The 26,417-nt window shown below is 69.1% G+C and overlaps 1 protein-coding gene across 18 annotated transcripts in view; it reads right to left on the reverse strand.

The window, feature by feature from the left end:
* The window catches only part of NCOR2 (nuclear receptor corepressor 2), a 140,655-nt gene that overhangs the window by 13,463 nt on the left and 100,775 nt on the right, over positions 1 to 26,417 (reverse strand). For 8 of the 18 annotated variants that reach the window (XM_054712393.1, XM_054712397.1, XM_054712399.1 and 5 more), the window contains 17 exons: positions 22,173 to 22,320; positions 20,532 to 20,582; positions 19,222 to 19,846; positions 13,337 to 13,457; positions 12,174 to 12,345; positions 11,025 to 11,186; positions 9,964 to 10,085; positions 9,362 to 9,464; positions 9,054 to 9,158; positions 8,759 to 8,862; positions 7,351 to 7,501; positions 5,299 to 5,430; positions 4,901 to 4,987; positions 3,920 to 4,191; positions 3,015 to 3,369; positions 1,509 to 1,730; positions 95 to 349 (listed from right to left, as the gene is read on the reverse strand). In XM_054712393.1, the coding sequence (XP_054568368.1) occupies positions 95 to 349; positions 1,509 to 1,730; positions 3,015 to 3,369; positions 3,920 to 4,191; positions 4,901 to 4,987; positions 5,299 to 5,430; positions 7,351 to 7,501; positions 8,759 to 8,862; positions 9,054 to 9,158; positions 9,362 to 9,464; positions 9,964 to 10,085; positions 11,025 to 11,186; positions 12,174 to 12,345; positions 13,337 to 13,457; positions 19,222 to 19,846; positions 20,532 to 20,582; positions 22,173 to 22,320 (3,187 nt within the window). The remainder of the gene's footprint in view (positions 1 to 94; positions 350 to 1,508; positions 1,731 to 3,014; positions 3,370 to 3,919; positions 4,192 to 4,900; positions 4,988 to 5,298; positions 5,431 to 7,350; positions 7,502 to 8,758; positions 8,863 to 9,053; positions 9,159 to 9,361; positions 9,465 to 9,963; positions 10,086 to 11,024; positions 11,187 to 12,173; positions 12,346 to 13,336; positions 13,458 to 19,221; positions 19,847 to 20,531; positions 20,583 to 22,172; positions 22,321 to 26,417) is intronic. The other 10 variants (XM_054712408.1, XM_054712407.1, XM_054712403.1 and 7 more) reach the window with 4 other exon arrangements.

The raw sequence follows: 26,417 nt of genomic DNA on the forward strand, positions 1-26,417 counted from the left end.
GCTGGGGCGGCGTGTGCCCCCGGGCGGCCACCCCACCCAGACCTCCACGGGGACCGCACGGCGGGCACCTCCCACGGGCCCGGGCGCCACCCACCTCGCGGGCCGGCGGCGTAGTTGAGCGCCAGCGAGGACTCGCGGGGGGCCAGGCCGCGCAGCATGTCGGCGCGCTGGGCCATGGCGGTGGCCGCGTTGTGGTGCATCTGCTGGGAGGTGATGTAGTCGTTGATGATGGTCTGCCGGTTCTCTAGCGCCGCCGTCTCGGGGTAGCCGCGGATGAGGTAGGGCGGGTACAGGTGCGGGTACGTGGGGTTCGGCGCCAGGTGCCGGGGCAGGTAATAGGCAGCGGCTGCTGGGAGAGGGTCGCCGGGTCGGAAGTCAGACCCCACCTGTCCTCGTGCCCCCCACGCCCGCACCCTGACTGCGTCGCCCCAGGCGCCCCAGGTCAGAACCGAGGCCTCTAAGGAGAGAGACGGTGGCTCCCCAAAACACGTGGGGGGCTCCCAGCGACAGGGCATCGGAAACGTGGGTCACCGAAACAGCGAGAGGGGCGCCCAAGGACTTGGGGAACGCCCCCTCGAGCTTCCCGACATGGGTTGTGATTTTTTTTTTGGATCCTCTCCCGAGGATGTTTTTCCGTGGATTTTTAGGGAGAGTGGAAGGGAGAGGGAGAGACGGAGAGAAACATCCATGTGAGAAAAGCACACCGATGGGCTGCCTCCTGCACGAGCCCCAACCAGGGCCCGGGCCGTAGCCGAGGGACGTGCCCTTGACCGGAATCGGACCTGGGACCCTTCGGTCCGCAGGCCGGCGCTCTATCCACTGAGCCACACCGGCCAGGGCTGTTTGCAATTTTTAAATATTTATTATTTTTTTTGAGAAGCATCAGTCAGCTGCCTCCTGCACACCCCCTACTGGGGATGTGCCTGCAACCAAGGTACGTGCCCTTGACCGGAATCGGACCCGGGACCCTTCGGTCCGCAGGCCGACGCTCTATCCACTGAGCCACACCGGCCAGGGCTGTTTGCAATTTTAAAGGCGCTGACCAGCCGAAACCGGTTTGGCTCAGTGGATAGAGCGTCAGCCTGCGGACTGAAAGGTCCCGGGTTCGATTCCGGTCAAGGGCATGTACCTTGGTTGCGGGCACATCCCCAGTGGGGGGTGTGCAAGAGGCAGCTGATTGATGTTTCTAACTCTCTATCCCTCTCTCTTCCTATCTGTAAAAAGTCAATAAAATATATTAAAAAAAAATAATAAATAAAAATAAAAAAAATAAAGGCGCTGACCAGCCTTCGGGGGAAAGAAACCACTGGGACCCATTCGACCCGGCCTGTCCCTCGGACGCTGAAGACAAATCCCAACCAGTGAATTCCCACGGCTGCACCCCCGGGGCCTCCCCAGCTCTGAGCCTCAGTTTCCCCCAACAGCGGAGCCTCGCTGATGAACGGGAAGCGACACGAACGGGCCCCCCCCCCACCCCGGCTTCGGGGCCCGTGCGCCCCGACAGTCACCTGCGTCCAGGGGGATCCCGCGGGGGATGGAGGCGGGGTCGAAGGCCAGCGGGATGTGGCCGCGGTACAGGTCCACCCCGCTCACGCCCCGGAGGAGGTGTTCATAGGGCGACAGGGGGTGGGGGTGGTGCTCGGGCACGGCGCTGTGCGGGGACTTGGCGATCTCGCGGGGCGTGGACGTCGGCTTCCGGTCCTGGGACGCCTTGCCGGACGGGTGGCTACCTGTGGACCCAGAGCGGGGATGGCATCAGGCCGTGTGCCCCCGGCCCCGCCCCGGCCCACGGCCCCGAGGCTGGTGCTCATGGGAAGCGATGGGGGGGGGGGGAGAGGGGTGTCTCCGGGGCCCCAGGACCAGGTGTCTTCACTCACCCACTCATTTGCCTCTTGTTTGTTTTGTTTTGGTCATTTACTCATTTGCTTCTAGTTTTTTGGGGTTTTTTTTAGTCCTTTTTAAAAAATATGTTTTGACTGATTTCAGAGAGGAAGGGAGAGGGAGAAACATCCATGGTGAGAGAGCATCATGGATCGGCTGCCTCCTGCACGCCCCACACTGGGGATCGAGCCAGCAACCCGGGCCTGTGCCCCGACCAGGGATCGAACCGTGACCTCTTGGTTCATGGGCTGGTGCTCAACCACGGAGCCACGCCGGCCGGGATGTTTTGGGTTGTTTTTTTTTTTTTTAGTTTGTTTTTTTAAAAAAAGAATCAACATGCGTTTGTTTCCTTGTTTCATTCGTTCAACCCATCGAACTTTAAAAACACTCCGGGAGCCCAGGACAGCCAGCCCTGTCCTGAGGCCTGGGAACCTCGACCCGGACACAGCTCCCGCCCCACGGGGCCGACAATTAACGCGGGAGACGGACGACAAACGAGTCATCCTGTAAGAACGGCAGTGCGACAGGCGCTCGGAAGACGACTGTGACACGGGCACGGATGGGACAGAGGGGCGAGAAGCCGCCCTGAGGAGCTGGCCTTTGGACGGAGACCTGAGGGAGGACAGACAAGCAGCCAGCTGGGTGAAGACCCGGAGGGGGCACGGCACGTGCAAAGGCCCTGGGAGCAGAGGGGGCCCGTCTGGCCGAGCCCGGGCGGGAAAGGGGTCTGGCGCAGGGCAGGGGGCGGGAGGGCCGAGCCGGCAGGCTCCTGAGGCCGGAGGCCGGGACGGACACGGCCAGCTTCCCTCTGGGAGCGGCGAGAGGTCCTGGATGGACGGACGGATGGACTTCAGCCGGGGGTGGGGCATAATGCGGAGCTGGCTGCTGTCTGAGGAGCGGGTTACAGCAGGACAGGAGGGGTCGGGGAGCAGGCGGGAAATGGCGGCGGGGGGGGGGGGGGGGGTTCCTGAGCCGGATCGGCGGCAGAAGCCATGGCCTGGAGGCGGAATGGGCGCGGTGGGTGCCCCTGGGGCCCGGCCTGAGCTGAGCGCGGGCAGCGAGGCAGTTTCCCGAGATGGGACCCCCCCCCCCCCACCCCGTCACCCCCTGCCCTGCACCCACGCCCCACGCACCCTCCTGCAGGCGCGGCGTGGGCTCCCGCGTGGTCCCGGGCGAGCCGCGGGGGAGGGGTCCGGCGAAGGGGGCCGCGTGGTCCTCGTAGGCGAGGGGGCTCTGGCGGGGCTTGCCCAGCTCGGGCACGATGACCGGGGCGCCCCGCGTGATGGAGCCCCCCGCGCCGCTGCCCGCGCCCGGCCGGCCCTTGAGGCTCTCCTCGTAGCAGGCGCGCTCCAGCGCCCGCGCGTCGGCCATCACGTCCAGCGGGTGCACGGCCGGGAAGGTGCGGCCGGGGCTGCCGATGATGGAGCGCACGTCGTGCTTCTTGGCGCCCGAGGAGGCCGCGCCCGCGTCGTACTTGAGCGGGGTGCCCTGGGGGCGGGGGAGGAGGGGGGTGAGCTCCCGCCACCGACACGCTCGGCCTCGGCGGCTCAGCTACAACACGGGGAGCCACGGGCCACACTGGGGGGCCCCGGCCTCCAGAGCCACCTGGGGGCGCGTCGGCAAGTGGGGGACCTGCTCCTGGCCCCGGGGGGTTGGCTGCAGCGAGGTCAGCACCCCTGAGGGCGAACCCTTCCTCCCGTGCGGGGGGCCTCCGCACACCCACAGCGGAGGCGGCGGATTCCGCTCCCACGCCCCGGGGCTTCCGGCCGGAGGTCAGGGCGAGGCCCGCTCCGCCGCCAGGGCAGCAGCTGAAGAAACAGGCCGCCGGCAGCCGCGGGGAGGGGACCCGCCCTGACCGCCCGGCTCCGGAACCTGGGTCCTCGGCCCGGTGCCTGCAAGCCACACAGCTCGCAGTCCGCGCGGCCGTTTCCGTTCCTCTCGTGAGAGGGGGGGAACGCCCTTGAGTTAGAGAACCTTCTAGCATCAGACCGGCGCCCCTGCTGGCCCGCCCCCGGCCCGGCGGCCCCCCGGGCGGTACCTGCGTGATGGATCCCTCCTTGAGCGGCCGCGGGGCCAGGGGCAGCTCGGGCGTGCGCCGCAGCTCCTCGCGGGGGATCTCGTGGACGGAGCGCCCGGCCTCCTTCACCGTGGCCACCATGCCCTCGTGGCCCGGCTTCAGCTTCAGGGAGCCCAGCGCCTCCAGGGGGCGGGCCAGGTCGCGGGGCGGCGGCGGCGTGCCCTCCAGCTTCAGCAGCTTGGCCTCGCGGCGCAGGTAGTCCTCCTGGGCCTCCACGTAGGACCGCGGGATCCCTGCGGACGGGGGACGGCGCGGACCTCACACCCCGGCCCCGGCCCCGGCCTCTCCGGGCCTCCTCGCCCGCGGGCGCTGGGCTCGAACCACATGACCTGACCCCCCCACCCCGAACCCCGACGTCCTCGCCTACGAAAGGGGGCGCTGGCCCCCGTGACGAGCCTTCAGTGAAACAGGACCCAGGGCGCCCCCCGAAAAGCGTATCCACACGGCGGACAGCTCGGCATCGAGGAGGAAGCGTCTCTTCGTAAACACGGCCTTTATCGCTACCCAGAGCACGTGGACACACTTTGGGGGGACGCTCCCCAGTGAGAGGGTCCACCGGGGTTCGCAGCAGCCGCTCGCCACGGACCGACCGAGCGCCCAGGTGCCTGACCGCCCAGCCTCCCGCCCACGGCGCCGCCTTCTCCAAACCGTCCCGCAAGGCGCGTATAGGCAGCGCGGGGTCAGCGCCAGGCGCACAGTAGGTGCACAATGAACGGTGTCCACAGAACCGGGGGGGGGGTGGGGGGGTCGCACTTGGCTCTCTTTGCAAATGAGAAACACCCCCCTTCCCCGTTCGGACTGGAGCGTGTACCCGCCTTCCCAACGCCTGCCCCGGGTCTGGTTCCCGCGGCACTTGGATACCCCCCCCGCCCCCCACCCCGACCTTGCTGTAATCTCGCCGCAGCTGCCGTGAGGCACGGCGGCGGGCAGGGGGGGGGGTACCTTGCGTGATGGAGCCGCGGATGTGGTGCTGTTCTTTCAGGTGGTGGGGGCTGTGCCGCTCGGGGGGGATGGCGCGGCCCATGAGACCTGGGAGGGCGAGGGCAAGGGCCTCGTGACCTGGTCCCCGAGCAGCCTCGGGCAGCGACGGGGTCAGGGTCTACGGCCCCCGCCCAGAGGGGCCCCCCCCCCGCCGCTCGGCAGTCCCCGTGAGGGCGGTGGGGGCTTAGGACCCAGCAAGCGGGCGTCCCGGCCCTGGGCCCAGAGAGGAGCCGCAGGAAACCCGGCCTCCGTGTCCCCGTCTGTACACGGGGCGGGGGCGGGGGCGGCCCCCCCACCGGCTCCCTCCAGGGGGCGCCGAGAGACAGGCTCGCTCCCCGCGTTTCCGAGCGGACCCCCACCTTCGATGCTGGCCGAGGTGAGGGCCCTGCCCACGCGGCCCTCCATCATGTCGTAGGTGCGCTTCGGCGCGGCCGTCTCGTGGGCGGATCCCGAGCTGCTCCTGCCGTCCTCCTTGGACACGGACATGCCACCTGGGAACAGGCCACGCGGGCGGTGAGGGAGGGGCCCGCCGCGGGCGATCGCGTGCTCGGGCCCGGGACCCGCAGGCCCCCCGAGCACATGGCTAAGAGCTGGCCCCGAGGAGCCCCCCGGACGGAGTCCGTGACCCGCGATCCAGCCCGGGGGCCAGGACAGGGCCCCCCGCACCGGGCCCTCGGCCCTTCCCGGGGCCTGACACAGATGGGGTCCCGAACCCCGACCTGCCAGGCTGTTCTGTAAGCGGGGTGCCCTCGACCACACACGGGCGGCCGTGTGAGTCTGTGCACAAACACGCCCGCACACAGCGATGGCTTGTGACATGAACACGCACACGAGCCCTGGTGAGCACACACAGGGCACACACCACCACACGCGTGTGGATGTGGGGCTGTGTGCGTGCAGGTTTAGTGGCTCTGCCCCCGCCGCCCCCCCCCCCCAGCCCCCCGGGATCCTTGAAGCACTGGCTAACGCGGAGCCTGCAAACCGGGACCAGCCGACACACTGGGGCTGCTATCGCTGTTTCCAGAGTTAACTGCCGGCGTATAAACACTGATTTCAGACACGTGGAGAGACGGGAGGTCTGGCTGGGAGTCACATTCGTACGGGGGGGGCCCATCAGCTGCTGGGGGCCCAGGAGGCAGGTGCCCCGGGAGACAGCGTCCGCGCTCCACGTCCCCACAGCCCCCTGACTCCCCACTGCCTCAGGCCCGGCAGCTGCCCTCAGCCGCTGGCCCAGGAAGTGTGTGAGGAGTTAAAAGCCCATTTCACAGATGACCAACCCCCCACAGAGGCTCAGGGCTGGTCTGGGGCCCGAGGGGACATGCCACCCAGTGCCCTCTGCCCACCACACCTCCACTGACCGCCAGCCCTCCACCCCCAGGGCACTCAGCCGGGCGGGCGCCGTCCCCAAGGCCGCCTCCACAGCTGGCCGCACGGAGCGGCCTGTACCTGAGCCTCCACCTCCCGCACCAGGATAGGGGGGGGAGGGGGGCAGGCACAGGCGGGGGCGGATGGAGAGGAAAAGGCGCCCGCTCGCCTGAGGAGCCATGGAGGGCCGGGCAGCAGCCAGCCGCCAGGAGGGTGCCCATTAGCAGCTTTTATCGCCCCACCCCTGGGTGCCCACAGCCCGGAAACTCTCCCCCAGCGTCTCCTCCTTGTTAACCCCTCCCGTGCGGGTCCCTCGGTTGTGAACCAGAGCCAGGAAGGAGAGGGGCCGCGGGGCCGGGGGGCTGAGGGGCCGAGGGGCCTGGGGCCGGGGCCTGGGGCACAAGGCGGGGTACAGATCAGTGGCCGTCACCACTCTGGCCACGCACGGTGCTAGGCGGAGACCTCAGTTTCCCCACGAGGCTACCAGTCTGCTTCCTCCGCTGTAAAGACCTGGGCTTGCATACCTGCCGGGACGGGGAGCTCACTACCTCTCTGACGGTGCTTCCCGGCGGAACCCCAGCCCCGCCTCCCTCCTCCCCTGATCCTGGGCCTCCTTTTCTCTCGAGGGGCCAGGAGGGGGGCCCCAGGGCCCCTGCATGTCGTGCACCCCCGTTTCCTCGCTGTCACAGGAGAACCGGCCACTCGGGGCGGATGGAAGAGGCACGTGCTCCCCCACGGTGTCCCATCCGGCTGCCCTTGGGCCCCAAGCCTGCTTTTCGGGACCCCCGACCCCCTCCCCGCCTTGACCAGCTCCAGAAACACCAGGGTCTGCGGCCAGGAGGACGAGCCAGGCCGGGGGGGGCAGGGTCCCCGGACGCAGGATCAACAAAGGGACCTCCTGTCCACACGGCCTGAGCGCGCCATCCAGGGGGCCCCAGACGCGGGGTCCCAGCCCCGCCCGGGGTCGGCTCCCGCCAACACCAGGCCCCACGGGTCCCCTCCCCTCCGCGTCCCCGCTGGGCCCCGGCCGCGGGGGGCGGGCTCACCCTCGTAGGACAGCACGTGGCCCTTCTTGCCCTCGTAGATGACGTGGCCCTTGGGCAGGCCGTCCTCCCGCCCGCGGTCCAGGCGGCTCGGGCTGTCCTCGCCGATGATCCGGGTGATGGTGCCCTTGTACAGGACGTCGGCCGGCGTGCCCTGCGGGCGGAGGGGGCGAGCTCGTGTCCCCGCGGGCCCTCCAAGTCCGCCCACGCGCCCACCTGCGCCCGGCGGACCCGCCCCGGGCGACCTCCGAGAACACGAGGGGGGGGGGGGGTCGGACGACGTATCCGGAGCCCCGGATGCCCGGCTCCTGGCGCCAAACCGCCGTTTTCCCCAACGAGCTGCTGCGTGACCTCGGGGCAGTCCCTCTGCCTCTCTGAACCCCAGTCCGTGCATCGCAGAATAGAGACAACCCCTCCCACCCCCCCACCCCCCCGCCCGTCCCCGGCTCAGACCAGCCGTCCCCAGATCACTACGCCCCTCTGCTGAGTGTCGACCTATGAACCAGGAGGTCACGGTTTCAAAACCTCCGGGTTCAGAGAAAAGTGGAGCGTGGACGACCCCTCCGGGTTGGGACCCGAGGCCACTGGGGTCCGAAACCCCTCCCTGCGGCCAGCCTGTGGCCTGAAGCTCCTCCATGGTCGTGAGAAAGTGTGTGTGCACGCATGCATGTATGTCTCTCTAAATGAGCATGTCTATGCGTGTGTGTGTGTGTGACCCCTGACCCAGGAGAGGCCCGGAAGGGCCCCTCTGCAAACCCCGATGGGGCAGACATGGCTGGCGGGTCCCAGCACCCCTTGCGCATCCGCTCGGGGCTGGTCGTCCAACGCCAGCCCTCAGGCTGTGAGCACGAGGTCAGAGGTCACGGTGAGCCCGGGAGGAAGCCTCTGTTCCCTGGACTCAAGTCACAGACTCGGCTGGAACGCTCGGTGCCTGCGCCGAACCCCGGGACATGGCCTGGTCTTGGGGGGCGGGGAGGGGAGTCCAAGCGAACCCCCTCACTGGCCCTCGCGACCCCACCGCCCTCTCAGCCTTTGCACATCTGTTCCCTGGGCCCAGAGTGCTGTTCCCCGATTCCCTGCAGGGCTCAGACCCCAAAGGTCTCCCCGCTGCCAACTCGGCAGCCCCAGGCAGGCTCCCCGCCCTGTCTGACTCCAGTGGATGCCCCGTGGACGGACGCAGCTCAGCGTCTGCCCGTCCAGCGCCGTGGCTGGCGTCCCTCTGCCGCCAGGCCGGCTCCCGGGGCACCAAGGACACGGGGGGACGGACGGGGGAGGAGCTGCTATCCCAGGATGTCACCCCGCCCCCGAGGCAGGCGCCACGCAGCCACGGACGCCGAGGGGCCAGAGGGCTGGTCCTCTCTTCGTCCCGGGTCAGGGTCCCGCCCGGCCCCCCGCTGCGCCCCGCACTCACGTGGGTGATGGAGCCGCGATAGCTGATGGGGCTCTCGGCGGGCACCCGGGCGCTGGGCACGCCCTTGCTGATGCTCCCTCCCGGAACCGAGCCCAGGGTGGTCCCTGGAAGACGGGGACACGCGGGGCTGAGGGGTGTCTGAGACCCCGCCCAGGCCCTAGAGCCACCCTCCCCTCCCAGCTGGGTCTGGGGGAAGCGCCCATTCCCGCCTCCGCCCTCCGAGGACGGGGGTGGGGGGGGTAGCTTCTGGGACACAGGGCGGACCCGGGCCTCACGCCCACTGCCAGGGCCTCACCTCTCAGCACGGACGTCTCCTGGGCCGTGGGCACCCCCAGGCTCTCCGGGGGCCCAGCCTGGCCCCGGGGGGACAGCTGCTCCTGCTTCACGCCGCTGAAGGGCGCTGGGGACGGGCGAGAGCAGTGAGCCCCGTGCCCCTGGGACAGGGCCCCTCCCGGCCGACCTGGGCCGGGCCCAGCTCCACAGGGACCTACAGAGCCAACCCCCAGGTTCGGCCGGAGTCCAGGGGCCACGCTGCCCCCCCAGCCCCCGCAGGGACAGCTGGACCACGCGTGGACCCTCCGGATGGCGAGGCCCGATCCTCACCCAGCTTCTTGGGGTCCATGGTGGGGGCCAGCCCCATGGCGAGGGGGCCCACGGGGACCTTGGCGTGCTCCGAGTACGGGATGTGCAGCTGCACCGACAGTCCCTGTGGGGACAGAGGTCACGGGGTCACAGGGCCCCCGCCCAGCCAGAGCTCCCGGACACCCCCTTTGACGAGGGACCGAGGGGGGACCTCGGGATCCCAGAGCCCCGAGAGGCCTGGCCCTCGTGACCCGGCACGGCTTAAAGGGAATGGCACGCGGCCCGGGGGCCACGCCGGCGCCTTGACCCCCTCCCACCCCCACCCTGCGCTGCACAGGGGGCAGGTCGGGGAGGGGAAGGGACAGAGAACCGCTGCGTGTCTAGCACATTCGACCTTCCCTTCCAGAGGGGAAACCGAGGCCCGAGAGGCAGAGCACATGCTGCCTTCCCGGGAGTGACCGCTGAGGGCCCGGCAGGCTCCAGCCGGGAACAGAGACGACCCCCCGATCCAGACGTCCCGGGGCCCCGGGGCCCAGTCCACAGGTGGCACCACCGAGCCCCCCCGCTCCTCCCCGAAGAAGGCCTGTTCTCGGGGCACCAGGCCTCGCCCGGGAGGCACCCACCTGCCTGTCCAGGACGCCGGGGTGCTTGGTGGAGGAGATGAGGGGCGGAGGGTTGGAGATGGTGGGCGGGCGCGGCAGGACGGGCCGGGCGCTGTCATGCAGGCCCAGGGACAGCGGGTGACCTGCAGGGCACGTCTGTCCGTCACAGGGCCCCCGCGTGGCCGGGCCCCGCGGACGGACTCCCACTCCCCGCCCCTCTACCCCATCCACCAGGCCGGTGACCGTCCACGTGCCCTCAGGAGCCGGCTGTGTCCTCGGTTCAGACACCCCCCCACCCCACCCCCGCCCCCCGGGGAAACTGGGATCCACCCAGCACCTCGACGCCGGCCCAGACCCCGTCACGGGTCCCCCGCTTCCCCTGTACCCTCTGAGGGTCCGTTCCCCTCACGGGAACCGGAGGGGTCTTGGTACAAAGTCCGCTGGCTCCCACCCGCCCCTGCTGAGCACCTGCTATGGCTCCCACGGCCCCCAGGACAGAGCCTTCGCCTCCGGCACGGCTTCCGCGGCCCCTCGACCCGGGGCCGGCCGCCTCCCCAGGCTCACGGGGCACCCCGCTCCCCGCACGGCAGCCCGATTCCCTGTCTCAAGCTTAGCCTGCTCTGCACTGCCTCTGGGCCTTTGCACATGCTGTTCCCTCTGCCGGGCCCGCCCTTCCTTGTTGTTCTCCTTGGTCACCTGGCCCACTCGTCCTTCAGGGTCCGTTCTGTTTAGCGCGGACCTCCCGCATCAGCTGCCGGTGGGGCCCAGCAGGACTGGGGGCCCCAAAAGAACCTCAAACCCAGGCTGACTGTTTCTGTGAACCACAGCAGCCCTCCCCTCCCTCCCTCCCTCCCTCCCCCCCTCCCTCCCTCCCTCCCAGGACTTCCCCTCCAGCCACCCACGCTCCAGCTCAAGCACCGTCTATGGCTCCCTATCACCAGCTAGTTCAGCCCCAATCCTGCAGATTTCTCCAGCGGCCACAGGTCCCCACCCAACCCAGACCCTTCTGCACCGAGTGCGAGCCCGTGCGAACAGCCGGCGCCCAGGGATGCCCGGGCCGACCCGGCGTGGTGGCTACTCACCGGGCGGGGCGTAGGAGAAGGCCGAGGGGTCCGGGGCGTGCGGGGAGGCCTTGATCACCTCGCGAGGGGGCACGGGGAAGGCCAGGCTGGGCGTCCAGCACGGGGGCTCGGCGGGCAGCTTCTGGCCCTCGGCCGCGAAGGCCGGGAAGAACACGGGTTTCTCTGTGGGGGGAGGGGGACAGTCAGCGGCGCTCGGCCAGCCCCCGGGGCCACAGCTGCCCCCACTCAGGGGTGACCCTCGCCGAGCCCACAGTGCAGACCTGGGCGGGGGTGGGGTCCCGGCCACATGTTAAGGGGGGCATCTAGGATGGATACTCCCCCAGCCGGTGGGCCGGGACTGCTCCGAGCCCGGGGACACTCCGCTCAGCACAGGGGTGTGTCCCGGGGCCGGGCTGTGGGTCCCGGGGGGCCCCCCGGGATCCCAGGGAACCTCGGGGTCCCAGGCAAGCAGGAGGCCGGGGCGCACCTCCAGGGCAGGGGGCGGCCGGCGGCGGCCCGGGGACCTGCGCCTGGCGCTCACACCCGCCTGCACGGGAGCTGGGTCACGTCCGCCACGTGTTTATCCCCGAGCTGTTGCGACACAGACAGTCTGGCCCGCAGAGACTGAGATATTTACTCTCCGGACCTTTCCGGAAAATGCCAGCTGACCGCGGCGGACGCGGACGGTGGTCAGCTGCGTGCGTGTGTGTGTGCGTGTGTGTCTGTGCACTGGCGTGGCCAAGGCGTGGCTAAGGAGGGGCCGGGCGTCCGGGCACCGCGCTGCAGCCCTGCCTGCCAGCTGCCGCGGTTTCACGTGTGAGGAAGGGACTGGTTGCAGGGGGGGGAGGGGGAAGGGGAAGCACAGTCCCAACCGTGGACTTATCGAAGGTCACCAGCAAATATTTGGCCGAGCCGGGATTTGACCCCTTGACCTCCCAGCCCCGCCGCAGGGGTGGCGCTCAGGAGAGAACCTGAGGTCTCCGGCTGCCGCAGTCCCACCTCTCCCTGCTGCCTCACCCGCTGTTTCACCCCTTCGCTCGGCCCGCTCTGCCGCTACAGATTGGGGGGTTTGCAAAGCTGCTCCAGGGGGGCTGAGAAAAATGCCCCCTTTCCCTGCCTGTCGGCCCCCCCCCCCCCCCCCCGTGCCCCCCAGCCCCCAGGCGCACTGACCCTCCTTCTCGGCCGGCGGGATGGGGCTCCTGCTCTTGCCCCGAGGGCTGCCGCCGGGCTGCTGGGGGGCGCCGCTCTCCGGCTGCAGGTGCTGCGGCGGCGGCTGGGCGGGGGGAGCCGGCTTCGCGGGCGCCGGGTCCTCCCGGGCGGGCTCGTGGGCTTTGGTGACCTGCTGAGGCGGCAGCAAGAGGTGGGCGTCCTCCCGGGCACAGAGCAGGGAGAGCCTCCCGGGTGCCCGTGTGGCCAGCCGGCGCCGGCCAGAAGAGGCCGCGGCAGCCCGGGCACCGAGCTGGAGGGTCAGGAGGGCAGGCCTCGGGCACAGCCAGCTGCCTGGCACCAACCCTCTCGCCCGGCCCGACGCCAGGTCTCTGGGTGTCAGAGCGGAGGGACCGCAAGCAAGGCCGTGCCCAGGCTCGGGGCGGGCGGTGCCGTCAGCAGGCCCCGTGCCCGCACCGGAGTCCTCGGCCCAGAGTCCCGGGGAGGGGTCACCCCTATACAGGCCGGGCCACCCCGGGGAGGGGTCACCCTGCAGAGGCCGGGCCACCCCGGGGAGGGGTCACCCTGCAGAGGCCGGGCCACCCCGGGGAGGGGTCACCCTGCAGAGGCCAGGCCACCCCGGGGAGGGGTCACCCTGCAGAGGCCGGGCCACCCCGGGGAGGGGTCACCCTGCAGAGGCCGGGCCCCCAGGGGAGGGGTCACCCTGCAGAGGCCGGGCCCCCAGGGGAAGGGGCTGCACTGGGCCTGGGAAATCCACCAGGGGCCAGCCTTTCCCAAGGGACCTCATGTTCACAATGGAGGGTCCCCACCCTTCTCTCCAGGGGCTGGACAGCTGGGAGGGGAGGGACGTCCTGCCGTCCCATGGCCTGGTGCCCGGCGCTGGGACCCTCAGCGGGAGGCGGGGCTGGAGGGGGCGCCACGAGGCTCCCAGGGCCTCGGAGGGAATGGGCGGGAGGACGGGGAGGAGCCCTCACCAGCCCCGGGTCCCGGAGCCGCGCCCCGAGTGCTCCCGCCTCCTCTCCTCGGGGATTTCTCCAGGAAACGGGCGCGGCCAGAGGAGCGGGAGGCGGGGGCCGCAGGTGCGCGGCCGGGCCTGCACTTGGCCGATGGTCTCCCGCCCAGGAAGCCGGCCGGGCGGTCGGGCGGGCGGGAGGGGCCGCACTTACAATGGGGGGGATGGCGGCCGCGCGCTGCTTCAGCTGCTTCAGGTCCAGCGGCTTCTGGGGCGAGGCGTGCGCCCTGGCGTCGCCGGTCGAGGTGAGGAGGCTGGGGCGCGGCGACAGCAGCCTGAGGGGGGACAAGCGTCATGCGCGGCCTCAGCCCTGGGCCAGGGGAGGGGCGGGGACGCCGGGTCCCAGTCGCTGAGACCAGCCCGGTCCTGGGTGTGGGCGTGGGGGCGCCGCCCGCCCTCCTCGGGTGCACGCAGGACCCCGAGGGGGCCCCGAGCCCCTCCGACCCCAGCCCGAGGCCCAGGTCGGGGTCCGACATGCCCAGCCCCCGCAGCCCCAGGCCGGGGAAGTCCCGTCGGAGCCCCGACCCCGAGCCCACGGCACGCGGGCCCTTCAGAGCAGAGGGAGCCGGCGGCCGAGGCTCCGTGAGCTGAGGGTGGGGCAGACCGTGCACCCCACACAGGGGGGCTCAGGGCCTGGGCACGGAGCCGAGGGGACCCTGCCTCCTGGGGACAGGAGCCGGGAGCCCCCCCCCCCCCGTTTCACCAGAACGTCCCCCTAACAGGGTCTCTCGCACACCAGGGATGGCAAAGCGAGAGGTGCGAGGGCCGAGGACTCCCGTGCACACCGTCCGCCCAGCGCCCTGAGCCCGGCGAGGTCACGCCCGTCTGACCGACACGCAGAGCCGCACCGCACCTGCGGGCGCACGCGGGCCGCACAGAGCAGAGCCGCCCTGGGGGCTCCCAGCTGCTCACCGGCCGCCGCCTTCAGGGGGGACCCTCCACGGAATCCCAGGACGCGAGCGCGGGCCCAGCTCCCTGTCGCGGTCCCGCCTGGCTCCCTCGCCTGCCCAGTGGGGCTGCGGGTTCCGGCCCGGCTCCACTCGCCAGGCGACCTGCCCAGCTGGCCCGGCCCCGGGCTCGGGGTGCACGGAGGAGACCCCCACTCCGGGGTCTGCCTGCAGGGCGCCCGAGGGCATCGGCCGGGGCTGGGAGTCAGCCAGATGGCAACACCAAGGACGCTCCCCAAAACCGGGGAGGGCGGGGGGGGGGGGGAGAGTGCCGTCAGCAAGGCCCCTACTGCGCGCTGTGCCCACACTGTGTCTGTCCCACGCGGAATGTAGGCCACGGCCGCGGGCTTGGAGGTAAGATCTGGGACAACCAGGTCACGCCGTGCCCAGCAAGCAGAGCCGGGCGCCCGTGAGGGCAGATGGAGCCGGGCAGACACAGGACACGCGGCCCGGGCCCCTCTGCGGCAGGGGGACCACGGGGTGGGGGGACCCCGGCGGTGACAGCCGGTCCTGAGGGCACCGCCTCCGCCCGCATCTGCCACACGCCTGGCTGAGCAGGGACCTGACACGCTGCCCACGGCGCAGGGGGGCGGGCGCGGGGAAGGTCACGCTGACTTTGCCGCGCTCAGCGCCTGCACGGTGCCCCCCGCCGGGCTCCCCGGCCTCCGTCCTCACCTCCCCTGACCCCTCCCATCCTGCTCACACTCCCGGAACCCCCCCCCCCCCCGCCCCAGGCCTCTCCTCCAGCTGCCGTCCTGCCTGGCGCCCGGGACTCCGGCTCAGGCCCGGCTCACCTGCGTCTCTCAGGCTGGCACCCCAACCTGGTTCAAGCACCCACACCATCCCGCACCCGGGCACCCCCCCCCCAACCTCCACTGCCACTGGCCCCACCCCAGCCGCCCTAGCTTACTTTCTAGCCTCCATTTAAAACAGCGTGCCTATGGCCCTGGACGGTGTGGCTCAATGGATAGAGCATCCGCCTGCAGACCCAAGGGTCCCGGGTTCGAGTCCGGTCAAGGGCACGTACCTCGGTGGCAGGCTCCTCCCTGGCCCGGGGCCCTGGTCGGGGCTCGTGCAGGAGGCAACCCATCGATGTGTCTCTCCCACATCGATGTGTCTCTCTGCCTCTCTCCCTCTCTCTCCCACTCTCCCTAAAAATCCAGGGGAAAATATATCTTTGGGTGAGGATTTAAAAAGCAATAACAATGTTATTTAAAAAGCAATAACAAATGAGACCACTTGCATCTGTCTGCCCAAAGCTCCAAGCGAATACACCGCAGCCTCCTTGGAAAACAGCCTGGGAGTCCCTCCCGAGGCCAGCCACCAGCTCCCCTCTACACTGGCGATTCCACTGCGGGGCGCGCGCCCCAGAGAACGGAGGACCCCTCCCCATGTCCGCAGGCAGCACCCACCAGGGTCCCCGAAAGGTGCCAACGACCCCCGGGCTCCGAGACGGGCGCGCGGAGCGACAGACCGCGGTCTGTGCCGAGGGGAACAGTCCTCGGCCACAGAAAAGGAACGGAGCGCCGCGCCACCCACAACACGGGGGAACTTCGAAAACGGGGTGCAGGGCGAGAGCAGGCAGACCCCGAGGCCCCGGCCCGCGTGCCCCGTTCACAAGAAACGCCCACGAGGCAAAGCCACGGGGACGGGGACGGGGAGAGCAGTGGGTGGCCAGGGGCTGGGGGGGGGGGCGGCTGTTTTGGGGGGCCGGGGGGCGAGGGCGAATGGACATGTTCTGGAACGACACGGCGGGGCCGGCTGCACAGCCGTGACTGTTCTAAAGCCCGGTGCACCGTGCACGTGGCGGGCGGAAACGGAGGGTGCGTGAGCTCCACCCGGGAAGCCGTGATCAAAGCGACGAGAAGAAGACGCTCAGCGGACGCCGACGAGGAGACCCAGAGTTACATCGTAACCGCTGCTTCCGAGGCCGGTAAAGCGGCAATGTTTCGCGCTTTATAACGTCTTAGTTACAACTTAGAGATTCTGGCCCTGACCGGTGTGGCTCCGTGGACAGAGCGTCGGCCTGCGGACTGAAGGGTCCCGGGTTCGATTCCGGTCAAGGGCATGTACCTTGGTTGCGGGCACATCCCCAGTGGGGGGTGTGCAGGAGGCAGCTGATCCATGTTTCTCTCCCATCGATGTTTCTAACTCTCTCTCCCTCTCCCTTCCTCTCTGTAAAAAATTAATACATTAAAAAAAAAAAAAAAAACACCTTAAAATTCTGTATCTGGCCCAGTTGGTGTGGCTCAGTGGCTGAGCATCGACCTATGAACCAGGAGGTCAGGGATCGATTCCCGGTCAGGGCACAGGCCCGGGTTGCGGGCTCGATCCCCAGTGGGGGGGGTGCAGGAGGCAGCCGGTCCATGATTCTCTCTCATCGATGATGTTTCTCCGTCTCTCTCTGTCTGTCTCTCTCTCTCTCTCTCTCTCGCTCTCGCTCTCCCCCCCCCGCCCTCCCCCTTCCTCTGACATCAATACAAATATATTTTAAAAAATCCTGTCCGTGTAAACGTAACTCTGTAGAGATACAAAGTAAGTTTTTACAAAACACATAAACCACGGATTCTCAATGAACCAGGCCTGGGTCCTACCTCGGTTTCCCCAGCCCCACACCCAGGCAGGGGGCCGACGGGAGGGGCGGGGAGCAGGGACCACCCCTCAGACGCTCTCAGGAGGCCTCACCCAGAGCCGGGGGTGGGGTGGGGGTGGTGGAGGAGGAGGAGGGAGGAGGGAGAGGGGGGAGGAGGGGGCTCAGTGAGGACAGAGGCTTGGGCCCAGGGCTCTCCGCTTACGAGGCCCCGACGCCAGGTGACCTCTCGCTGCGGAGAGCGGCACCTGAGAACCGGGCGCTGGCTCTGGGGCCCCGTGGTTTCAGGCCCGTGAGTCCTGTATCCCCACAACGACCCCTCAGTGGGGGCACGCACGCCCACCTTACAGATGGGAAAACCGAGTCCCAGGCGAAGGCCTTCCCGAAGGCACCGTCTCTGGGAACAGGCGGGCGGGCTCAGGCCTCGGCAGGCACCGCCGCTGCCCCTGGTCCGGGGCCAGGCGGGCTCCCGGCGCAGCTGCCGGGCAGGGCCGGAGGGCGGGGCAGGACGAGGCCGGGGCAGGGCCGCCGTGTCTGTCCGGGACACCCCGTTCCCAGCGCTGGGCTGCCCGGCGGGGAGGAGGGCGGTGGGCAGGCGGCCAGGACCCGGGGTCGCCCGGGGGGACCCACCCGGCCCTTCCGGGCGGCCCCGATGCCAGGCCGGCACTGACGCAGCTCTCGGCCGGGCGGGAGGCCAGCGGGAAGAGGTCAGCAGGCTGGCCGGGGTCCAGCCCCAGCCCCAGGGCGGGGGACCGGCCCGGGTCACTCAGGGCGTGACTCGCCAGGTGTCCTGACGCGCCGCCCGGGGCTCCGCTCTCAGGGGATCGAATGCTGGCCGTTCAGGCAGGAAGGCGGACGGACGCCAGGCCAGCGGGGGCGGGAAGGACACGTCCCGGGTGTGGCTGCGGAGGGGGAGGGGCGGAGAGGTGCCTGCGGGGCTTCAGGCCTGGCCCGGGGGCCCCGGGGGGCTGTGGGTGCTCGGACCAACCTCCCTGCTCTCCAGCCGGGGCTGGCCACGCGGACCCCAAACCCAGACGCCAGGCGGCTGCTGATTGCCTCTCACGCGGCTGAGAGCAGGGCCATTCCCACGACCATCCCCGCAGCCAGCAGACGGCGGGAGCCGCCACCCTGACCCTTCCGTTCGTCTGTTTATTTTTAAAACCTCAAATCTGTCTTCCAGGGACAGGGAGTATTTTTATCTGTATTTTTTAAAATACGTTTTTATTGATTTCCGAGAGGAAGGGAGAGGGGGAGAGAGAGAAACATCCATGATGAGCGAGAGTCATGGATCGGCTGCCTCCTGCTCGCCCCCCACTGGGCCTGTGCCCTGACCGGGGACCGAACCCTGACCTCCTGGTTCCTAGGTCGACGCTCAACCACGGAGCCACGCCGGCCGGGCCCGCCCTGACCCCTTCCCAGGCACAGTGAGCGGCCGGGCGCCCTCCCCGCAGGCTGAGCCACCATGAGCACTGTTTTCCGAGCGGCATCGAGCGGCATCGACTGGGCAAGGGTCCCGGGAAGCTGCGCCCTCGGAGCCGTGGCCGGGCCTCTGCGGATGGGAGGGCCCACCAGCTGTTTGCCCACCGACGGGGAGAGGCCGGTGGCGCCGAGGACCCGGGGCTCGGGGAGCAGAGGCCGGCACGGCGCACGTGCTCTTACGGAGACCCAGAGCACACGGACCAAGCCCGGCTTTCCCAGGGAACGTTCTAGAACTCGCCGTGGTGCCATGCCCCGAGGTGACTCATGGGGCACAGGCAGCGGCTCCGAGGGAACGTGTCGGATTTGAAAGTCAGAGTTTCCGCCTCCCGCTGCCCAGCGCTTTTCCGACGGGCGCGCAGAGAAAGAGGAGACGGCACGGTTTCCGGTCACAACAAAAACGCCCCGCGGCCTCATCCGCATACAACCCCTCCCGCTGTCCGGAGGGGAGCCTCTGCTTGCACTCCCCAGGCGTCTGCGCGGGACGTGGTTAAAACCCAGCATTCCCGGGGCCGGGGGTAGAGGCATCCCGCGCCTGGCGCAGAACAGAGGGGAGAAAGGGGAGGAACATGGGCCCCAGACTCAGCTCAGCTGCCACTTCCTGGGGAAGGCCCCCCCACGGCCTTCTCCCCACGTGGAACACCTGCATCTGCACTCCATTCAGTGTCTGCCTCCCTGACCAGGCCACGTGCTCCTTGAGGGCGGCCACAGAACTGCCCTGTGCTGTCCCGGTATACAGCTGGCGCCCAACAAGTGTCTGCAGTTATACAGGCGGTGCTCAACAAGGGCACACAGGTATACAGCTGGTACTCAACAAGGGCACACAGGTATACAGGCAGTGCTCAACAAGTGCATGCAGGTATACAGCTGGCGCTCAACAAGGGCACACAGGTATACAGCTGGCGCTCAACAAGTGCACGCAGGTATACAGCTGGTACTCAACAAGGGCACACAGGTATACAGGCAGCGCTCAACAAGTGCCTACAGATGAAGAGATATAAACTGCCCCCCAGCCCGTCCACTCACCTGTTCTTGTCGCCCCCCTCCGGCTCGTCCACCTCGTCGGCGCTGCAGGTGGCACTGGAGTCACTGTCCTGGGGGGCGCCTGAGCCCTTGGTGGAAGGGGCTTTGCCCCCAGAGCCTCCACCGCCCTCCTTCTTCTCCACCTTGACCGTCCCCTCGGGCGCAGGCTCGGCGCCGGCCTCCGCGCTCCCCTTGGCCCTGTCGGGCGCCTCCTCCACGGCCTCCTCCTTGCACTCAGTCTTGATGGGCTGGGCAGGCGGCCCCTCGTCCGGCGGCTCCTTCTTGCCCACGGCCACGGCCAGGGCCAGCTCCGGGGCCACGGCCGGCTTCTGCTCCACCCCCTCCTCTGCGGCCGGGGCCTCCTCCTTCTCCTCCTTGGGGACCACAGGAGGGGGCGCTGCGGGCCCTGGGGGTGCCGGTGGGGGTGTAGGCGGGCCGGTGGCTTCGGGGGCCGGGGCAGGCTCGGCGGGGGCCGGGGCGTCCTCGGGCGGCGGGGTGGGTGGCTCGGCGGGCGGCGCGTCCGTGCCCGGGGCGGGCGGGGGCTTGGGCCCATTCGGCCCCGTGTCCTTGGCGGCCTCGGCGTGGGGCGAGGGGATGCTCTCCGTGTCCGAGCTGTTGTTGACGGCGGCTGCGGGAGACGGAGCGGGGTGAGCGGTGCGAGGGCTGAGGGAGGAGGAGGACGCCGCCTTCCCCACCCCCCACGGCGTGTCCCGACTCGGGGTGCGTGGCCCCATCCCCCGACAGCCAACGGCCGGAGGCGGCTAGCATCCACCCCGCCGGCTGTTTGTCACGGTGACACGGCCGTGTGACCTGGAGCCATGAACTCCGAGGACCTGGGGTGTGGGGGCAGCCGCATCTCCTGCACCCCGTCCGTCTCCCGGGGGCCTGGGACCCAGCAGGTGCACAGGAGGTGCCGACCCAAGTGGGGACACGACAGACAAGGGCAAGGGGACCTCAAGTTCCAGGCCTGGCTCTGAAGCCTTAAAAAAAAATCACTCCTGTCCCTTCTCTGGGTCTGCATGGCCCCCACCTTCTGTGAAGCGGGGGCCCTGAAACACCCACACGGGCCGCTGGGAGGACGAGTCACGGACGAAAACACCGTGAGAAATCATCACCGAGACGGCCGGGCCGAGCGCCCATCTGCAGGCGGGAGGCTGGGAACAGCGCGGGAACAGACACAGCGCGGGGAGGGGGCGGGCGGCGGGACACAGTGGTGCTCACAGCAGAAGCACGCTCGCACAAGTGGGGCCCCTCGCAGAGGACGGGGACCTCGGGGTGCCCCCCGCCCCCCAGCCAGACGGCCACGCTCGTACCTGGGCCGCCGCATTCCCCTCTGGGCACCTCGCTCCCAGAGGCGTGGGAGGCTGGAAGGAAGTGAGAGAAGGGTTAGGAGCCGGGGCAGGCGCAGCGGGGCGGCGGGGAGGGCGGGGGAGGGGAGGCAGGGCGGGAGCAGGGCCGAGGGCCACTGGCCGCTCCCCTGCCCCGTCCGGACAGCCCTTGTCCTTGAACCAACGCCCCTCCCTCCCCCCCCCCCCAGACTCTGGGCACCAGCGGCCCCGGGCCCATGAGGGGGCCCCACAGGGCGAGGAGCGAGTCCCGCCCGTTCTGGGTGGCCTGGACAGGTCACCGGCCTCCTGTGGGTGCTGGCTCTCCCGGGACCTCTGCCCTCAGATGCTGAGCCCGGTCACTGGCCGCTGGCCTCTCCGCTGCTCGCCTTCCCACAAGGCCCAGGGCGGAGGCCACCCCTTCTGTCACTCGACCTGGGGACAGCGGCGACGCGGGCTTGCTACACACACACACACACACACACACACACTCACACACACACACACACGCACACACACACACACACACACACGCCCATCATCACCACCACCACCATCATCACCATCACCACCACCACCACCACCACCACCATCACCACCACCACCACCACCATCACCATCATCACCACCACCACCATCACCACCATCACCACCACCATCACCACCACCATCACCACCACCACCACCATCACCACCATCATCACCACCACCACCACCACCACCATCACCATCATCACCACCATCATCACCACCATCACCATCACCACCATCATCACCACCATCATCACCACCACCACCATCACCACCACCACCACCACCACCACCACCACCACCATCATCACCACCACCACCATCACCACCACCACCACCACCACCACCACCATCATCACCACCACCACCACCACCACCATCACCACCATCACCACCATCACCACCACCATCACCATCACCACCACCACCACCACCACCACCACCACCATCACCATCACCACCATCATCACCATCACCATCACCACCATCATCACACCATCATCACCACCATCATCACCACCATCACCATCACCACCGTCATCACCACCACCACCACCATCACCACCATCACCACCACCACCATCACCACCACCACCATCACCACCACCACCACCACCACCACCATCACCACCACCACCACCACCACCACCATCACCACCACCACCATCACCACCACCACCACCACCACCATCATCACCACCACACCACCACCACCACCACCATCACCACCACCACCACCATCACCACCACCATCACCACCACCACCACCACCACCACCACCACCATCATCACACCACCACCACCACCACCACCACCATCATCACCACCACACCACCACCACACCATCACCACCACCACCACCATCATCATCACACCACCACCACCACCACCACCACCACCCATCACCACCACCACCACCATCATCACCACCACCACCATCATCATCATCACCATCACCACCACCACCGTCATCACCACCACCATCATCACCACCTCTTCACCATCCTGTCACCACCACGCTCTCCCCTCTGGGGCGTCCAGGCCGCTCCGAAGGACCGACATTTCTGGGAAAGGTCACTTCCCACCGACCACCCTCACCTTCGGCCTCCTCCGCCATTTCCTCCTCGTTCCCGCTGGCGCCCGACGCCTCCATCTCCTCGTCCTCCACCACGGGCGGGAAGGCGGCCTCCTCGCTGGCCGCGGCCGGGGCCTTCTTCTTCTTCCGGCGGGCGTTCCTCTCCTTCTCCTGGCCGGGGAGAGGGCAGGTCATCCGGGCCGGGGCCTGGGCCTGGGGATTCCCCGAGCCGAGGCCGCCACAGGTGCGCGGGGCAGGGCTCCCGCCCCACGGCTGAGCACGCCTCCCCCTCCCCCGCTGCGGCGGCTATTTTTACCCGCTGGCTTCTCCCACCGCATCCCACAGGCTCCCGGGTGCAGCCTCGCCCGCCGGCTGCCAGGGCAGGAAGACTCCCTCCCAGGGGCCCACCGACGGCCGCAGCCCTTCGATGGTCCTCGCCAGAGCGTCCGTCCTGCCAGGTTCCCTCACTACGGGAGCCAATGAACGAAGGAGCTTCTCCTTCCCCGTCTCCTCGGCCCCCAGTGGGTCCCCGGGGGACAGGCCGGCTTGGGAAGCTCCTCACTGCACTCCACCAACCTTCACAAGGCACCTACTGTGCGCAGCCCGTGCACGGGGGCCGAGGACATACATGAACGAGGCAGACAAGGCCCTGCCCCGACGACCTTCTCGTGGGGAAGGCCAGCAAACAACACCCCCCCTAAAAGGAAGACGCAGAGGTGCAGGCAGGGCTGTGGAGACCCGACGTGGGGGGGGGGGGGCGGTTAGGAGGGGGGGCAAGAAAGGGCGGGGGCGGGGCGGGCGGCTCTACAGGGCCAGTCCCGGAGGGCTTCTCGGAGGAGGTGTCCGGAGGGAGCCGGCTGGGCGGGGCTCTGCAGGTGAGCGGTCCAGGTGGGGAGGCTGCACGGGCACAGGCCCAGAGGGGGGCAGGAAGGATCCCTCCCTGCAGAGCCTGTCGCCTCCCGGCACCCCACACCCTCGACCTCCAAAGCCCCCAGCTCAGGCACTAATGTCCCTCCCTCTCCGCACTGCCCCGGGCCGGGCGCTTCAGGGGGGAAGGAGACATCCTGGCATCTCTTCCCCGTCCAGGCTGAGCCAGGCAGGGGCCCAGATGGGGTCTGTCGATCGACGCAGCGACTGTGACGTGTCAGCGTCTCGGGCTTGAACGCACAGCGGGGAGCTGGGGGGCGGGGTGTGCAGGCAGAGTGTGCCGGGGGTCTCGAGGCGACCAGGGACCCCCGGGGGCGTGGACTGGACCCTCAGAGGGCACCCCACACAGCCCGGGTGAGAGGGGAGGGCGGGTCACAGCCTGAGCCCCTTGGCGCCGGCAGGGAGGGAGACGGGCTCGCACTCGCGGACGCGGATCGCAGACTGTCCCCCAGACGCACGTCGCCCGACCGCCCGGCCCTCAGAGCGTGTCCTTATTTGGGATCAGCCTCGGCAGACGAGGTTCCCGCGATGAGGTCAGAGCAGATGAGGGAGGCCCTGGGTCCAGCGGCGGGGGCCCGTGTGAGAGGGGAGCGTGGACACAGAGGCACCCAGGGGCGCCCGGGAGGGCGGCTGCGTCTACGCCAGGGGACCTCGGGCCGCGAGGGAGCCTGCAGGGGGAGCGCGGCCCCCGGCACCCGGGTTCGGACTGAGACAGAGCGAACCAGAAACGGATCCACGCCCCGGCCGGTGCGGCTCAGTGGGTAGGGCGCCGGCCTGCGGACTGAAGGGTCCCGGGTTCCATTCAGGTCCAGGGCACAGGCCCGGGGTGCGGGCTCGATCCCCCGTGTGGGGCGTGCAGGAGGCAGCCGATCCGTGATTCTCCCTCATCATGGATGGATGGTTCTCTCTCTCTCTCTCTCTCTCCCTCTCCCTTCCTCTCTGATGTCCATAAAAACATTTTAAAAAAGAAAGTGAAAACAAAAGAAACGAACACACCTCTCCTCCACCAACCCCCCGACAGGGAGGAACCACCCCGATTCCCGACGCCACACAGCCCGCGCTCGGCAAACACCGTCACCTCCAGCGCCAGCAGGCCCTGCCCATCTGCCCTCTCCGTGGCCTGGCTGGGAACAGCCCCGGGGTCCTGTCCTGCCTCCTCCCAGGGCGACGGGGGTCCTCAGGGGGCAGCCACTGGGGACACCAAGCGGCAAAGGGAGCTGCCTGCTGCCCCGTCAGTCACGGCTTCCGTCCCCGCCCTGCCCGCGTCCACCGGCCGCTATGGGAACGCCCAGCCGCCGCCGCCCACTCCCACGGCCGCCCCGGCCCTGCCCGCACCCCCGGCTTCTCCCTGCGGCCCCCGGGGCGGCCCCCGGAGGTGCCCGCGTTGTGTGGCAGTGGCTTCTGTGGGTGCGGCTGAGGGTTCCCCTCCTTCCCCAATCTATTTTTAGCCGGCGGGACTCACTCCAGCACCCCGGCCGGCGGGCAAGGCCGCGATGGGCCGCCGGGGTGGAGGCTGGGACTCGGGGAACTGGGAGCCGCATGGGGAACGGGGATCCTGAGGCCTGGCCAGGGCTGTCTGGGAGGTCCCCCCTCCCCCCCCCCCCTGCTACTCTGTCAACACCAGCGGATCCTCGCCGCGCATCACTCACACCCCACTGCACCCCTCAGCTTGCCATCCAGGACACAGTGTGAAATCGTGTGTGTGTGTGTGTGTGTGTGTATGTGTGTGTGCGTGTGCGTGTGCGTGTGCGTGTGTGTGTGTGTGTGTGTGTGTGTGTTTGTTCGTTTCTCAAACTAGAACCAGCTCCTCAAGGCCTGTCCCTGGCCGTCTGCCCAGCACCCCTGGCACGGGGCCTGGCTCGGAGCAGAGCGTTCGGACTTCGTCTGAAGATGAATGAGCTGGACAGTCAAGGACGTCAGCTCAGAGAGGCCAAGACGCTTGTCCGAGACCACACAGCGCGGGAGCCGAGAAGCCCAGACTCGAAAGCAGGTCAGGTTCAAGCGCTTCCCGCCCGGATCTCCTCTCTCTCTCTCTCCCTCTCCCTCCCCCTCTCCCCCTCCCCCTGCAGGCCTGTGTGGCCTCAGATGGAAGAGACAACAGAGGAAAACAAGACCAGGCCGCCGGGGTGGAGACAGACAGAGGGAGAGACGGAAGTGGAGCCCCAGGGCCTGGACGCACAGATGGGAGCGCGCGCTCGCGGGGTAACCTTCGGCCAGAGGGGGGAGGGCCGCCTCCCCGAGGACAGCCACGCCAAGTGTTACATAACCCGGACAGCTCCGGCCGCCCAGCCTGCTTCCTGCTGACGCTGCGGCCACCTCGCGGGCCTGCTGCAAGGCGTGGGGGGGGGGGGGGGCGCGCTGACCCTCCGCCCCGCCCGCGCCTCCCTGCCCCGGCCTGCGTGGCTGCCTGGGGATCCACAGGGACCCGGCTTCCTCCTGGGACCGGAGGGCGTGGGGGAGGGGCCGGAGGCAGAGGTCACCGAGTTCAGCGGCGAGGTCAGCAGCAGCATCATCGCATGAGGCCCATTTGCATACTCCAGTGACGGGGACCTCACCCCTGCCCCGGGGGCGGCCGCGGTCAAGGCCAAGGCCCCGGGCCGAGCCGACTTCCTCTGCCGGCGTTGGCTCGCCAGACGCTCTCTGTGACCCTCCCCTCGCTCCGCATCGCCCTTCTCCCCCAGGGAGCCCCCAGCCAGGTGCGCCCCCGGCCAGCCCCCCACCCTGGGTCCCCAGCACTGCGGGCCCCAAGGACCCGCTCTGCGCAGCTCAGTGGGACACAGCTCAGTGGGACACAGCTCAGTGGGGACCCAGGCCCCCCTGTGGTCTCAGCAGCCCCACCGCCTGCCGCAGGCCTCACGGCTTCCACCTGGGGCTGGAGCGGGGGAGGCCGCCGCGGGGGGCTGAGGGCCATGCTGGCCTCTGCCCCTCCGTTCACGCCTGCTCCTCCTCAGCCTGGGCTGGGCGGCTGCCCCCACCAGCGCCCCCTCGGGCACCAGCCAATGAGGGCAGAGCCAGGCGGATCCCTCCTGCCCAGAGCCCCGCCCCCCATCGCTCTGATAGGCTGATGCTCTGAGGGAATGAATGAATGAACCCATCCATCATCCACCAACCAGCCTAAGACTCAGTCCGCCCAGGAGCTGACAGCCGCCACGGCAACCACCACGGGGGAGCCGACACCCAACCCGGCACCACACGCCCACCGCCGGGCTCCGACCCAGAGCGCTGGGGACCGGCCAGGGCCCCCTAAGCACCTGACACGCACTCACTCAAACCACCCCCCCCACAGCCCTGAGCTGGGCCCGACCACCGCCCCAGTGGGGAAACCGAGGCACCGATTTCCC

The sequence above is a fragment of the Eptesicus fuscus genome, chromosome 23 (assembly GCF_027574615.1).
Source record: "Eptesicus fuscus isolate TK198812 chromosome 23, DD_ASM_mEF_20220401, whole genome shotgun sequence".
Classification (NCBI taxonomy): Eukaryota; Metazoa; Chordata; class Mammalia; order Chiroptera; family Vespertilionidae; genus Eptesicus; species Eptesicus fuscus.